Genomic DNA, 16601 nt, shown 5'->3' on the forward strand with positions numbered 1-16601 from the left:
ACACTAAGATCCGTTCAAAGAGATGAAGTGACTAACACTGAACACCGTTCAGATCAGGGTGCAAGCCAGGAGGTAACAACAGACGCTCAAAATTTGTGGATAATCAATTGTCAGTGTTAGACACCGCCTAGAAATCCAGAAGTCAATGCAAAAAGGGGAAACAGCCAACCGGAATTTTGGAGTTAAACCAGCAATAATCAGGGGTCGGGGCATCAAACAGAGGAGGTACCTCTTAGAATTTATGTCCTTCGGTTGTGCATTCAGTTGTATCCCTCAAAAAGACATATTGAAACCCAAATCCCTAGTCCTTGTGAAGGTGACCTTATTTGGAAATGGGGTATTGGTAAATGTAATCAAGTTAAGATGTGGTCTTTGGGGTGAACCTTAATCCACTCTGACTGGTGTCCTTATATTTAAAGAAGAGACAGACAGACGGACAGACAGGAACAGTATGTGATGAAGAGGCAGACACCGTGAGGTGTCTACAAGCTAGGGAGCATCAAGGATTGCCGACCATCACCGGAAGCTAAGAGAGAGGCATGGAACAGACCCTCCCTTAGAACCCCCACAGGGCACCAAGCCCACAGACACCCTGATTTTGGACTCCCAGGCTCCAGAACTGTGAGACAAAACATTTCTGTTGTTTTAAGGCACTCAGTGTTGGTACTTTGTTACAACACCCCGCAGGAACGAACACAGCCACCAGAGCCTTGGTCTCTGGTCTCCAGAAGAAGTGCTCCCTTTAGGAGCTGGGAAGTAAGGAGCGAAGAGCATGGCATAATGGGGGGTAATGGGTGCACCTCGGGATGCAGACCAGCTGCACCAACCAAGAGCAGCTTTCTCAGCAGCTGGAATCTTTACCAACACCCTTCATCAAATAAGGCCATAAAAAGTGAGTTGTATAAATTTGAGACTTTCTTGGAAGAAGAGTTTCTCTAAGCCCTTCCAAATTTTCATTCCATGAATGATTGACTCAAACCATATCACCTTTAGAAACCTTGTCCTTTGCCCCATTCCACTGGCACTCGGGACTTTTTATAAATTACCTTAAGTCTCTCTTGCCTTTGAACAAACATAAAATGACTTGTCTCCATCAGTGAGCTGTCAGTACATCATTCTACAATTGTGTTAATTCAGAATTACTTTCATTACATTTTTTTCCATAGCACTCTGCAAGACAACCCCTCAATTTTAAAAAATGGGAAGGTTTGTGGGGGAAGACATGCCCAAACTGGGGGACAAGCTCCCCCTTCAGCTCTGCCTGAACTCAGCACGCCCAGCCCTATGCCTACTGCTTAGCTGTGGGGACTTTATCCTGTTTGCTTTCTGTAATCAAGAGAACACATTTTTTCTTAATGAACGGCAATATTTTTTCTTTAAATCCTTTCACAGTATGGGAAACTGGACTGTTACAGTTCTAAGGAAGAAGTATGACAGATAATTGGTTTTCAGTTTTATGAATAGCAAAAGGACTCTTTCGTGGCCGTGTTAAGACTATAAGGAGTGAAGCCTATAAGGAGTGTTACCCTGTGTGTACCTAAACTCGAATGTGAATACGGTGGAGATGTTGTCACTGCCTTGACTCCTTTTGGACTTAAGTTTAACATGGTCCATCTGTTCTTTGTTCTGAGTCTCAGTCCATATACTTTGGGTTTAAGGACATAAGTGAGAGTCTCAATGGTGACTCTTGGTTTCAGGTTCATCTCCTTGGATGGATGATGGTAACATTCGCTGAAGCAAGAAACATTAGCACAGAACCCTATTCAAGGGAAAAGATCAACAACTCCATCTTGGGCGTGTTGTGATGAGTTTGAGACTGAGTGGAGACACCTAACGGCTGCATGTGTACATCTGGAGTTCAGGAGTGAGGGCTGGATGCCTGGCTAGAGATATAAATATGGATGTTCAATGTAATCTTCACATAGCCCATGCCTACCATGTGTCAGTCAGTGAAGAAACAAGACAAAAACCCTCATCCTCTCTGATTCTTCAGTTCTAGTGATGTTCTCTGTATGGACATAACAGTGCAAGTTGTGAATCTGGGTGAGATTGTATAAAGTGGGAAGAAAAGAGATACTACAGCCTTGAAGAAAAGTGTTTAATAACTGCAGGTGCCTTACTGTTAGCCCAACACAAGTAACCTCTCTCTGAGTTTCTCCATGTAAATTTTGACTTTGGGTTTTTTACAAATAATCAACACTCTATCTCAAGTTCACGCTCCCAACGAGAGAAGGTCTGATTGGTCCAGCTAGTCAACCTCATTCCTTCTAGGCCAGAATTTCATGTCTCTGACTGCTTACAATGCTGGTCATCCCTACAGAAAGCCATCAGCTTTTAACAAGTTCAGATCCAGACAAAGAGGGCCACCCTGAAATGTGACTGGTTTCCTAAGACAGTCCCTTCTCCTAACTCTCCACCCTGGCCTCTGCTCTGGAGGAGCTAGACCCAAAAGATGTGGAACAGTAAAAGAAGGGACCATGTTCCTTCCCAAGTTTCAGACCAGAAGTCACTCTTGTAGCTCTGTGGGGTAGAGATGAGGAGAAGCTCTGAATCAAGGAAGGAGACTGGATTGAACTGGATTGATTTTTACTAAAAGGTAGCGAAATGTATGGAATTTGTTTAAGAATAGCAACCGGTCTTCCTTTGATTTACTCGTAATTCTGCTTCCTGTTCTTGAGGGCTAATGAGTTCATTCTTGGCCTTTTCTTATATTCTACTCAGTGTGCTTGCTCAGTAGCAGGCACAGTAGGAGATGGGGCGTGTCTGGCGTTCTCACACACAGCCATATGACAATCAAATATTTTTTACTCTGATATTAACAAAAGAATGACTTAGATTATTTCTAGGAAATGAGAAATGTACATGCATGCTATTTGGTTTGATGTTATTCCTATTTCCATTTTGCTTTGCATAAAATATGTTGATTAATGTGAATTTTCATAGTGCATCTAATAAGCCTTTTTATCAAAGTCTGCAAAATTGAACAACTCTACAATCTGCCATAAGCATACTCAGGAATGGTACTTGGAAAATGCATGATTGTTGCCTGAAAAGGAATTACTTCAGGAGACAGAACACAGCTGAGGTTGAAGACCCCAGTGTGGGGACTACAAGATACGTCTCTTCCGTACCTCCAGTTTTAAGTGTGGTACCATTCCTGATACTAGTTATATGTACACGAAGGTGGAACAAATTAGGAAACTTACTGTAGATAGTGTCACACTGTCAGAGAACGAAGTTACAAATAAGCAAAGGGGAGATGAATGAACCAGAATGAACCCTATGGCTGGGTGGGTCTTACGAACTCAGTTTATTTTAAGATAGAAGATGGATAGATACATAGATATATAGACAGACTCATAGATATGTGGATGGATGCATATAGGTGATCTAAGGTTACATAAGAGCCATCCACCCATATGTAGGTGGTAAGTATAGATATGGGTGTTTAACACAGTTCTATATACATCCATGCATTCCCTAGCTCTTTCCTCCAAGTGAGCATAGAAGCAGTGCCATACCAGTACAACAAGCAAACTCAGTGGCAAGATTTTCATTTCTAAATACCATTCTCCAGGAAAGCAAATCAGGACTCTTTGTGGAGAAATGGCTGATTCTCCAGCTCAGTCAGGGGAAACACAAGATGTGACTTAAGTATTTTGTGAAGCCCAGACAGTAAGGAAGAACTTTTTAAAAAGAAAGGAAAAGAAAAAGAAAAAGTATATTGAAGTAGAGGAGCCAACTGAAAGAGCCCCCAATGGCCAAAGCAGGAACAATTAGAGCAATAAAATAAATAACAATGATATTGGATTATTAATCAAAGAATGAAATAAACAACCAAAGCTCATACTTATGTATTAGTAAATGATTGAATTTAAAAATGGAGAGGTGCCAACTCTTCCTCACAGAATAATCCCAAGTAAATAGAGAGAAATAGAAATAATAGAATAATAAATGAGGGAAATAGAAAATCACCATTAGAACATTATAGTTACAATTGTGGCTGGTAGGATCTACTGGTGGATGTTGAAATTACGGTGAAACTCTAAGAAGAAATAGGGTATTTGCATGACCTCCAGGTTTCTCCTTTTAAAACTTTCTTTCTTTTTTAATTATTCCGATGGTTTTAACATGGGTCTACAAATTCTTTGATACTCCTCCCTCCTAGGAGATAAACCTTAAATCTTCTGTCTCTCACTGTGGCCAGGTGTTGGTGACTTATTTCTACCTTGTAGTGTAAGGAAAGTGTAGTGTAAAGACACTATAACATTAGAGTAGAGAAACCCGGTAGACACAATTTACCCCTGGTTACAGTTGCCATCACCAATATTAAGGCTACTGGTGTCATGCTCCCCCTGATATCATGAGAAAAGCTTATCATCTCCATAAAGCCATAACCTCAGTCAAATCATGAGAAAACATTAGACAACCCCAAACCAAGGGACACTCTACAAGTTACCTGCCCAGTACTCCTTTAAACTGTCAAGGTCATTTACAAACAGGGAAGATAAGAGAAACTGTCGCAGCTTAGAGGAGCCTCAAAAGACATGACAGTGAAATATAATGTGTTACCCTGCACTGGATCTGAAAACAAAAAGACACTGATACAAAAACTGGGGAATTCCAAATAAGTTCTGCACTTTCGTTAAAAGTATTTGACCAAGGTTAATTTCTTAGTTTTGATAAATGTTCTATGGTTACATAAGATGCGAACATAAGAAAAAGCTGGGTCAAGGGCATACAGGAACTCTGCACTATCTTTTCAACTCTTATGTAAGTTCAAAATGATTTCAACATGAAGTGTTGTGTTTTCTTTTTAAATAAGATAAGAATTTTCTATGGTAAACTCCAATAACACAACATGTAAATATAAAATGGCTGCTATGTGGCCTTGTGCAAAGACACATATAACTGTGAAACTTTATACTGTGAATATGTCGTGTAGAATTTATAGTTAATTATGCCTTTTTGATCTTAAAAAGTTGAGAGCATGCATTTCATCAGGAGCCAGGCACTTTCTATGATTTTGTTTCTAATAGAAAATCTGATGAGACTTGTCATTTCTCTTTCTTCATCTTTATCAGTGAAATAACCCCTCTGAAATTGGGAGACTGGTTTGTGATGGCTATTATGGCTTCTTCCACCTTGTAAAGACCCTAAGAAAAGGAAAATAAAATGAGGAGAAATATCACAAATGGGCTGCTTTGGCGTGTCTATGGGACACCACTGATTCTGCTTTTTTTGTTCTCCATCTCATTCCCATTGTGTTATCTTTGTCCTGTGTGTGTAAATGTACAGTGTGAGGCCACAGGGCACAGAGTCCTGCTCTTAATTTAAAATGTGCCATCTTAATAGAGGAGAGATGCACATAATTAGGAGTTACGGCGTAAAGCTCTGAGCACGAAAGTTGAAGAAAATGCAAGGAACGTCAGGGAGGACATGCCTAACTCAGATTGGAGGCAGGGAAGGAAGATGTGTCTAAAAATGATGAATCGAGTGTTGTTAGCAAAGTGGGAGAAAATATTCCATATTCAAGAAATGGCAGGTACAAAATTGCAGAAGGCAAAATGCATCTATTGCTTGAAAATGTTGTTTTGATGAGGCCATATAAAACAGTTTTTAGAAGCTCAGGCTCTGGAATCAGAAAGATTGCAGTCGCACCCCAGTGCTCCCACTTGCAGCTGTGTGACCTTGGGCAGCTGATTTAAGCTCCTGTGACCTCAGTTTCCATGTCTGTAACATGCTAGAGCATGGAGCTACACCCAAGGGCTAAACTGGGGATTGAGTAATGTTAGCGATGCAAAGTGGTCAGCATAGCGTCTAGCACTCAGGTTTACTACTTCATCTACCAGTTTTTACTATTCTGAGAACTCTTCTTGGAGGAGATGGGTTTTTGAGGGCGTTAACCAACTGTAGAAGGAGTGTGTGTTGCAAGCGGGGGGGTGGGGCGGGGGGGCAAGGCGGGATGTTAAGAGACACACATGCGTGACCTGAAGTAAGATTGTGGGGGGACCTGCAAGCCAATATTGTTGGAGTATTCAGAGCAAGGATGGCACGTTGCGGTGGGGGGGGGGGGGTGACGGTTATGCTGTGCTAAGAAGATTCAAACTGCTTCTACACACAATTGACCATCCTTGAGTTACTTTAAGGATCAGGAACATGATGGTGTTTGTTTTTCAAGTGTTCTGAAAAGACAACTGGGATTCAAGGGGCAGGACTAAGATGGAAGCCCAGGTAGGGGCGTTTAAGGAGTGGCATGAGATAAAAAAACAAAAAACAGGATGCCCGAGTGGCCGCTGGGTAAAGCAGCATGGGAAATGTGGGTGACTGATGAGAGCAGCCCCCGAGGTGCTGGGGAGAGACCTGAACCAGAGAGGATGGAAGATGAGTGGGCAGTTAGCACAGAAGAGAGCGGGCGCAGGCAACTCTTCTGAGAAGGAGTTTGAAAAGGGAAGGGGATAGGGAAGACACTAGATCAGGAGAAATGTTCGCCACCCTCTATGTAAATCAAGAGTCTTGAGAAAATAAACAACACGGCGAAGGGGCAGAAGCTGGAGAGTGGGAAACGTTGAGGGCGTCCCACGCTGGATGGAGGAGAGGGGATGGATGGACAGGCAGCACAGCGTGTGGGCGTCCTCTGCGTTCATCCCCACTCGCTGAGATGAGAGCATTTTCCCGCAGAGCGAGCACTTCCTGTGGCATCGTGATAGCTTTGGTTTTTATAGCACATTTCCCTTGAGTAATTCAAATTACAGGCAATATGCTATCTCACTTATATATCTGGCATTTATATAAAAGAAGGAAGATCCTCACTTTTCACTTGAGAACGTTGAAATCCAAAGTGGTTAAGGGATTATTAAACTGAACAAAAATTTAAACCCGCATCTTCTTACTTTTTTTTACTATTTTTATGTAGACTGTGTTTTCTCTTGTGTTTTATTTTTTTTTTAAGATTTATTTATTTATTTATTTGACACAGAGAGAGAGACAGCCAGCGAGAGAGGGAACACAAGCAGGGGGAGTGGGACTGCTTCTTAGCAGGCTCATAGCGGAGGAGCCTGATGTGGGGCTCGATCCCATAACGTCGGGATCATGCCCTGAGCCGAAGGCAGACGCTTAACCGCTGTGCCACCCAGGCGCCCCTCTGTTGTGTTTTCTAAATCAAAACAGGGAGGACAATTATGTGAGCATAAATACACACACACACACATACTCGTACACACATATACACATACATATATATATACACACACACACATACATACGTATATGTGTGTGTGTGTGTGTGTGTATATACTGAATTCCCTTTGGTGTGGGTTTTTTCCTATTATTTACTGAATATTCGTCTAATAACAAGAACCAACTACCTAGTTTACATGGAATTCTAATATAATTTCATCTGAAGTGGAGCCAAAAAATGCATTTTTTATCATAATGAACATGTTTCTATGACTCAGTAAGTTTTCTAATGGAAACAACTGTGTCTCGGTTGAATAACCCAAGAGAAATATAATGTAAAATAGAGGTGTTTGGGACCTAGAAAACATACAAAAGCAAACTCTGTTCCTTACTACTGTCTCTAAGAAATCATTAAGTCCGTTAATAGGATTTCAAGGATCAATCATATAAGGAAAAGTTATCCATTCAACATAATTTGGTATTCTCCTTTTGAATAGTTGTGGTTTTTTTCCCTCTTACTAACTTGTTAGCATTTTCTGCTAGTCTAACCTTGGTGCAACTGGTATTCACATTGTTTCACAAAGTAACCTGAAGGACATTTCAAGCCTGTAAGATCTTAGGTTCGGTGCTGTGTACATCTTAGGGATGTCATAAGACTCTATAAAAGTAAGAGCCCTTCATAAGTGCTCTGCTGGTCTCCCTAATCTGGAAGTACAGAACAGCCACCTAATTCCCCAGGGCACCAGCTCCTCCTCCTCCTCTCCCCTGTTTTCTTCAGGGGCACACTGTAAGGGTGAATAACACCTCGGAGTCTGTTGAGAGATGTAGGAAAAGAAACACCACATGCCATTAATCAAGTGATGTTATAAAGCTACTTGGAACATTTTGGGGTGCCAGCTGTCATATTAAAATGTATCTTCTATGGCCCACAAGCCAAGAAATAGAGCCTTCCAGTGTGTATCAATAAAACCCCAATTTGACTTTGGAAGTACTGGATGTAGTCCAGACTTTTTGTAAAAGGTGGGGGGGGGGGGCGGGAATTAACAACTTCAAACACTTTTTAAGGGAAAGATTTTTCTAAAGTGTATAGTAGTGCTGTCTTATATTCAGCCTTTTGCCCAGGGCAAAAAAAGAAAATGTCCTCCCTACTAAGAAACTCTTCATTGGACTCAACAGTCTCGTGAGGAATATTCTTTATATTTCAGATTGAGGCTTAATAGGAACACAGGGACACGGGGATATTAACAAAGACCAACATGTTTGCTCATTACTCCCGATATCCCATCTGTTTTAACCCAGACGCCGTGCAGTTGGGGTTGTAAAATCACACATGCGACATAGCAAGAGAAACTTGCTGGAGAAATAAAAGTTTATGCTCAAAGGAAGAGTCTCAGTTCTGAATTACTGTGTCATGTATAGATCGAGCAAAACTGGCCAAAGCCATTGTATAAAGAAGCAAGGAGAATTCAGCCTTAATTTACTCAGGTGACAAAGAGGCACTTCTTTCCCAGATGGCCCATAATGCGACCATTTTTCATAGACAGAACTGCCAAAAAATACTCTTCAGTTACGTTAACCTACAGGTCTGCGCACATTTTTCGAGCTAGCATGAGCTAGATTTTTAAACGAGAACTCTTTCCCAAGTCTGAATGCCTTTTAAATTGTTTTCTTTGCGAAAAGCACACCAGAAATTACACAAATTTTTATTTAACATAATCCTTCAATTCAGTTATTTGTTGCAGCGTTTAGAAAGGAACTGAAAACTGAATAATGTTTGAATATTTTAACAGAAGAAAGCACAGGCTAGAATATGGAAGATGGAAGCGATGAGGCAGAACAGGGTATGTGTCATGCAGAGCAATTACACCCAACTCTCTTGAGAAGCACAGGAAAGCAAAAGGCTTTCAGCCGCCCAACGTGTAATGATATCTCCGCAAGACAGATGCTGAGCCGTAGAACAGCGCTGAGCTTAGATGATTTCTATATTTTAAAGCTCAAGGTTTGAATTTTTCTCTTTGATTCTGATTTCTTTTTTGCAAATGTGGGTTTGTTTTTTTTTTAACCATGTGAGTCTGTTACAAATCTATCATCTGATCTATTCGTTGCAGCCAGACTTCGTGCTCCGTTGAAGCCATTATAAACTCTTTCCTTTGTGCTGGTCTTTACATTCGCGTTTTCGACATAAAGACTAAAATCTTGGGTTTGCTACGCTAGGTTCCTTCCGTTCAAGGGTTATGATCTTTGAAATAATTTTTAAGTGAACATTTACAATTGCAATTACTATCCATTAGAAGGTCTTCTTTTGTGGTATGGTATACTGATCCTAAATTATTATCCTGTATATTCAACGTAAGCCATATTACTCACTCATTTGCGTCAAAGTACATTTAATCTTGGAGAAATCTGTGCTTAAATGCAAGAAAGGGGAAGAATTTGGATAAAAGATAGACTACGGTTTATCGCGTATTAAGAAACTTGACAGTGGTTTCCAAGAACCATGCAGTATTTTTCTTTACCCTGGCTGCCTTATCTTCGTCCTGCCCCGCACCCTCCGCACACACGCCAGTCCCATCTTGCTTTTTGGTCTTTTTTTCTCGTTTTGTACCTTGGCCAAGATCATGGACTGGAGAAGGAGAAATGGCCCAGGTTATGGTGATTCATAGCAGTGAAGTTAGAATTAGGTGATTTTGCTCCACTCCATCATCTTTTTTCTTTTTAACTTGTTACTGGGTTCTATTATCTATATAGAAAAAGGCATTTTGCTGAACTTTTAACAACTGAACACACGCAGCCTCCAGATCAAGATCAGCTGTCCCTTAGAAGCCCCACCCCGCATGCCCTCGTAGTCACAATGCTTCACCCCACCCCCGGGATAACCGCTCTCCAGACACTAAGCAGGAGGGGGCAGTGGTTTCAGCTTTCTATAAATGGAATCATTCAGGATGTCCTGTTTGCATTGTCAGGATTCGTTCATTCAACATTAGTTTGTAAAATTCACCCAAATCCTTGTGCTTGGATGTAGTTTATTGACTCAAATCCGTAAATATGCCACAGTGGGCATTGGAGGAACGTACAGTTTGGCACAGCCGTGGGCTGGCGAGCCTGTGGTGTACGTGTGGGCATGTTTCTGGGAGCGGTGCGCCTCGGGGAGGACTTGCTGGGCTACTGGCTGTGTGTCTGTTCATGTCTAGTTGATGCTGCTTAACTGTGAATGGCAGAAAGAGCACTTGGCAGCTGCTGTTCACAAAGATGCCCCCCCCCCCCCCCCCCGCTGGTAGAAGATTCTAGCCAGTGCCTCTGCAGCGAGACCGGGTGTATCTGCCATCGCCTATCCTTGTCTGGTTGAACGGGCCCATTTGCACGTCTGTGGAGCCTGACGCTGGAGAGGATTTGCAGGATCCTGAAGAACCTTGTGCATCATCAAAAAGAGCTTCTCCTTTGCTCTTTGTCGTCTTACAGTTCCACGATCAATTCATGATGAATTCTAATGCATTTATTCACAGTTAGTATATTTCGACTCTCTAGGAGGTACTATAGAAGTAAATTAAAAACAGGGGTGCTGGGGTGGCTCAGTCGGTTAAGCGTCTGCCTTCAGCTCAGGTCATGATCTCTGGGTCCTGGGATCGAGCCACTCATCGGGCTCTTGCTCAACAGGGAGCCTGCTTCTCCCTCTGCCTCTCCCCCTGCTTGCCGTCCTCTCTCTCTCTCTCTGTTAAATCAATAAATAAAATCTTTAAAAAAAAGAAAGAAGAAAGAAAGAAAGAAAGAGAGAGAGAGAGAAAGAAAGAAAGAAAGAAAGAAAGAAAGAAAGAAAGAAAGAAAGAAAGAAAGAAAAATTAAAAACAGAATCTTGCCCCTGAGTAGTTTGCAAGTTTGGGAAGGTATAAACAACTCTAACACCAAGTAGAATGAGGTGAGTTCCATTTTAAAAACATAGAGGCTGGGGCGCCTGGGTGGCTCAGTCGTTAAGCGTCTGCCTTCAGCTCAGGGCGTGATCCTGGAGTCCTGGGATCGAGCCCTACATCAGGCTTCTCCGCTGGGAGCCTGCTTCTTCCTCTCCCACTGCCTGTGTCCCCTCTCTCGCTGGCTGTCTCTCTCTCTGTCAAATGAATAAGTAAAATCTTAAAAAAAAAACAACATAGAGGCAAGGGGACTGTATTTTAATACTGGTAACCTACATATGTTAGCCATCATATTCTAGGATATTTGATTAAATACTCCAAAATCTTATGTCTAAACTTATTCTAAACATTTATCAGTTCACCAGTGGTAGATCTAAGTTCAGGTTAAATGCCACACAGTCTAATTTTATTTTCTCCTGTGAATCCAGGGACACTTTTACTCAACACCAACAAATGTATTCAATCAGCAAATGCATACTTTCTGCTTATCTCTCTACCCTTCCACATAAACCCCAAATCCTTTCTTTTATTTGCGAGTAATCTGCTACAGAGTTTAGTTCTGCAAATGATTGTGTAATTATTCATTCAACATATGTTTGCTTAGCTTACTTTGTGTCACATATTGTAGCCAGCCCTGAATATGAATAATGAAACACATCCACCCCCCGCAAGGGTCTTTGTCCTCCTAAGATGCTTGTCCTCCTAGCGCTGACAGTCTCTGGGTAAAGAGAAACAGTGTCCAAGTCACCACACGCTGGAATTTCAACTATTACATGTAGTGGATTTAATAGGGTGCCCCCAAAATTCGTGTCTACCTGGAACCTCAGAATGGGACCTTATTTGGAAATTTGATTTTTTGCAGACATGATCAGTTAAAATCATACTGCTTTAGGGTGGGCCCTAAATTAAATGATTGGTATTTTGTCAGAGAAAAGAAAAGGAGACTCAGATAGACCCAGAAGCACACGGGGAAGAAGGCCTTGGGATTTCAGAGGCAGATAATGGAGTGATGCCACCATGGCTCACGGAACACCAGGATTGCCAAGAAGCTGAGTCAAGGAAGGACTCTTTCCTAGAGCCTTCGAGAGAGCACAGCGCTGCTGAAACCTTGATTTAGGGCTTCCAGCCTCCAGCATACTGGGAGAAGCCTCTGGAAATTAAACACCATCTTTTTTTTTTTTTTCCTCTCTCCCTTTGCTCCTCACCTTGAGCTCCCAGCACTTTGTTTGGACTCAGCCAGAAGAGCTATTATATTTGTCATTATCTGTTTGTAGACCCATCTATCCGGTACAACGTGGGCTCCATGAGAGCAAATACTGTATCTTAGTTATTTTTATATCCCCAGAACTTCGCGGGGAACCTGGCCTCTGGGATTTGATTTACAAGTGACTGCACCGATATAGAGATAAATGAGTCAGCAAAGGCATGAATTAAATACCTCGTTTCCGCTCTACCTTCTCAGTCTGTATTTGGCCTTATGTAATTGCCTTTCTCTCTGGTCCGACTTAACATTAACTGCTTTTTCCTTTTCTGTGTGCTCTCTTTACCACTGACAAATATCTTTCTACCAGTTGTGCCAATAAATTTTTGGAAAACGAGTCTCTTCCTCATGAATTTCTTTGTTTGTATATGGAGCCATTTTTCTTTTTTCTTTTTTTTAAAGATGTATTTATTTGAGAGAGAGAAAGAGAGAGAGCATGCACGCTGGAGAGGGGCAGAAGAAGAGGAGAGAGAGAATCCCAAGCTGACTCCCTGCCAAGCACAGAGCCCAGTGCGGGGCTTGGTCTCACAACCCTGAGATCAGGACCTGAGCCAAAATCAAGAGTCGGACACTTAACCGAGCCACCCAGGCACCCCTGGAGCCATTTTTTAAATTTCCTGTATCTCATGGAAATGCCAGCAATGTATGTTCCGCACCTTTGGGAGCTAATAGCCATCGGATGGTTGGGAGCATGCTGTGTTGTGTTCCATCGGGGGAGAGAGGAAGGCAATGAGTAACAGTCTCCCCTTCTCTCAATGAGGTCACCACCTAGGTCAGAAATCCACAGACAAGCGCCCAAATCAAATAAGACATACATAGGCTCTGGTAAAATACTTATATTACATAAAACAAAAATGTAAGAACAGTTTCTGAAGTTGATGAGAAATGAAGCACGTTTTCTGAACTAGAAAGAAGACATAATCTCGCAATGAGCTCACAACCAGTTGGACAACTGAGCCTTGTATTGTATTGAAATTGGATGTTCCCCCAAACACAACGTTCATGTTCTCTCTGGCCAGCTTGGATACCCCCACTTGGGGAGGAGGGAAGAGTTGCCACCTTTCTTCCCATTACAAAAGTTATAAAAATGTTCTCAGCCTCCCCTGCTCATCTTTCCACAAACGGAGACAGGCGATAATTATAAAGTAAAAGCACACTCAGCAAGGGATAAGGAGCTGACAGTTTTTGAAGCATGCTTCCCTAACCCCGCCAGGGAGGCTGCCTGAATGGGATGGACCCTTTGAACGGGATCAGTGTTCCGAGATGCAGGCTGGAGGGCGGACCAGGAGATGGGTGGACAGGAGAGGTTAGCCTCATCTACAGGGAGCTCTGAGAGGAGGGAGTGGTAAAGGGAACAAGGAAGGTCGGCAAGAGAGGTCAGCCTCGGAGGGGGAAGAAGGCGGAGTGAGAAGGGGTAGAAGCAGCCTAGTACCTTTTTCAGGCTGGGGCTCCGCTGGCCAAATCCAGCCTTAACGTTGGTTCCTTAGCTCATCAGTGCCTCGAGTTTGTGATGTCAAGTCTCAGGCTCCCTGAACGCTAACTTGTAGAAATATAAAAAATATATGAAAAATATAAAAACCATCTTGTAGATAGATAGATGATAGATGACAAATACCGTTTGCTTGTCATTTCTTGCAAAGATATTTTATGGCGTATAAGATAGTAATTCCCAAGCATCTTTACAATGAAATAAAGAAGCCTCCCTGTAGGTACCAAATGTGTTGTTTCCATTTTGAGCTTTTCTTTTTGAATCCGCTGGAAGAAATGACCCGTTTTCTTGACATCTTCGCTCTCTACAAATATTACCACTTAGGAAACTCAGGAGTTTCATTTATTTTTGTTCTTTTGGTTTCCTATTCTAGGACATAGACGTATAAAACAAATTTTATTGTTATGTCATTGTATATGCTAGAGATAAGTAGACAAAACAAAATAATGTTTGTTGTGAAAGGGGGTTTATATTTAGGCATAAAGAACCTAAATTTTTTCTTCTAATTATTTTTTATGTTTTAGTTTTTTTCTTGGTTCAGTTTTGGTTTGGTTTTCGCGGTGGTTCAAATTTGAGCACACACAGAGCCGGTAGATGGCAGGTGAGAAAGGGCATTGGACGGGGCTCTGCTGCCATCTACCGTCCGTCAGGCGCCAACTCGTTGTTTCCCTGATGCCAGAAAAGCTAGCAGTCTATGACTCGAGAGTACTGTAAGTTCCCCCTTTCCTTCTTTCTGTTTTTTCTTTAGTTAAAGCAAAGTGAAGCGAATGCGGACACCAAAGAAAAGCTCCCTTTGCGCCTTCGAATCTTTGAGAAATTTCCGAACAGACCGCAAATGGTGAAAATCTCAAAGCTTCCTTCAGATTTTACAGTCCCTAAAATCAGGTATTAACGCTTTTATTTCGTTGTATATGCCACCTGCACGGTCAAGGGTTTATCTTAAATCTGAGTCAGCCCTTCCTTCAAATTCATGTTTGAAAGAGGGTATTTTTTTTTCTGTGTTTCAGTTATTTCTATTTCTACTTTCTCTAGCACTGTTTTAAAAACCATCGACCCCTTTAAGCAATATATGCAGAACGGTCTTTTGACAGCAGCATTAGCCAAGACAAGAAGGCTGCTTTCCCCTGCTTCTCCTTGAGATGCCCCTCAGGGATTCCACTCCCTGGGTAATCGGCACAGGTGCTTAAGTAGACCCCAGTCTCTGACTTTAGCCACGTAAGGATAAACTTGACTCTTGTGGCCTTCAATTCTCAAGTAAATATGGAAATGCCACCAGCCAGGTTTCTCTGTTACCATAACAGCGTTCATCTAGAATGTTATGTCTGATTATAATATAATTTGCCTTCCACTTTTTTTTTCGAGTTTACAAATTCTTTAATGCATCTTAGACAAAGAACAAGTATTGCGTTGTAAAGACTTGCTTAAAAGCATGTTAAGTCTGTTGTCATTGTTTCTTTATGCATGATAAACAACATAACTATTACGGGAGAGAATGGTACCTCGTTCCTTCTCATCCTTAACATCTTCTTAACTTAGCATGGATACAACCTTAGAAGGAAAACCCTAGTGAAATGGCTTGCCCAACACTCTCACCTCAAGCTCTAATGGCTCCTTGTCTTCCATTTTTAAAAGAAAAAACATGGCATTTCCCACTTAATACTAATTGATTTTCTACCACTTTGCCCTTCAGTGAAGCATTTGCATAAAAGATTCTTTTAAAACACTTATTTTTAATAAATAAAAGATATTATTTCAGTTGTAGCTCAAAAATTACAAATAGAACCAAAATAGTTGAAATATGATGTTTTATTTTTTATTTTTTTCAGCATTGTATGTCTATTTAATTTTTTTTTAACTTGTGCTAAAATCCACATAGCATTACATTTACCATCTTAACCATTTTTAAGTATACAGCTTAGTAGTGGTAAGTACATTCATGTTCTTATGCAGCCAACATCCAGACCCTTTTCTTTCTATTGCAAGACCAAAAATCTATACACACTAAAGAATAACTCCCCGTTCCCTACACTGCTGACCCCTGGTAACCACCATTCTACTTTCTGTCTCTGTGAATTTGACTATTCTAGGTACCTCATGTAAGTGGAATCATATAGCATTTATCTTTTTGTGGGTGGCTTATTTCACTTAGCATAATGGAAATATGACATTTTTTCAATGATTTTATTTATTTATTCATTAGAGAGAGAGAGCATATGCATGCAAGTGTGGGGAGGGCTGGAGGGAGAGGGAGAGAGAGAATCTTAAGCAGACTCCGAGCTGAGTGTGGTACCCAATGCAGGGCTCAATCCCACGACCCTGAGATTGTGACCTGAGCCAAAATCAAGAGTCAGCCGCTTAACCAACTGAGCCACCTAGGTGCCCCCAAATATGACATTTTTATGTAACTAGTTCTAAAAATAATTCTGTGAGGGGGTTATAAAAATATAAGACTGGTTATGGTGCCATAATATTTAAAATTCAAATGGAAATATATTTGCATTTCTGATTTTTAAAAAATTTTAACTTGAAAATAGGAAGTATAAAAGAGCCACAAATTAGATTCAAGATTAGTGGTTATTTGAAAAGATGTTATTTGAATTCTCACCATGCTTTGGAGATCAGATGAAGCAAGTTTCTTGGAGTTATTTTGAGTCTTTCAATGTAAAATTATCTCTTGGGGATTCTTATGATGGGTAGAAGTCAGAGAGATGAACTAATTCTTCCAAGTTTTGGGATAAAAAAAAGTATTACCACGATGGGATTCAACAAA

General features: G+C 41.3%; 1 protein-coding gene across 3 annotated transcripts in view; it reads left to right on the top strand.

Moving 5' to 3' along the window:
- The window catches only part of NALCN (sodium leak channel, non-selective), a 307920-nt gene that overhangs the window by 203750 nt on the left and 87569 nt on the right, over positions 1 to 16601 (top strand). For all 3 annotated transcript variants that reach the window (XM_087865000.1, XM_045812791.2, XM_087864999.1), the window contains one exon: positions 14580 to 14716. In XM_087865000.1, coding sequence (XP_087721126.1) covers positions 14580 to 14716 — 137 coding nt within the window. The remainder of the gene's footprint in view (positions 1 to 14579; positions 14717 to 16601) is intronic.

This window comes from Ursus americanus, chromosome 10 (assembly GCF_024610735.1).
Source record: "Ursus americanus isolate L20-20 chromosome 10, mUrsAme1.1.p, whole genome shotgun sequence".
Lineage (NCBI taxonomy): Eukaryota > Metazoa > Chordata > Mammalia > Carnivora > Ursidae > Ursus > Ursus americanus.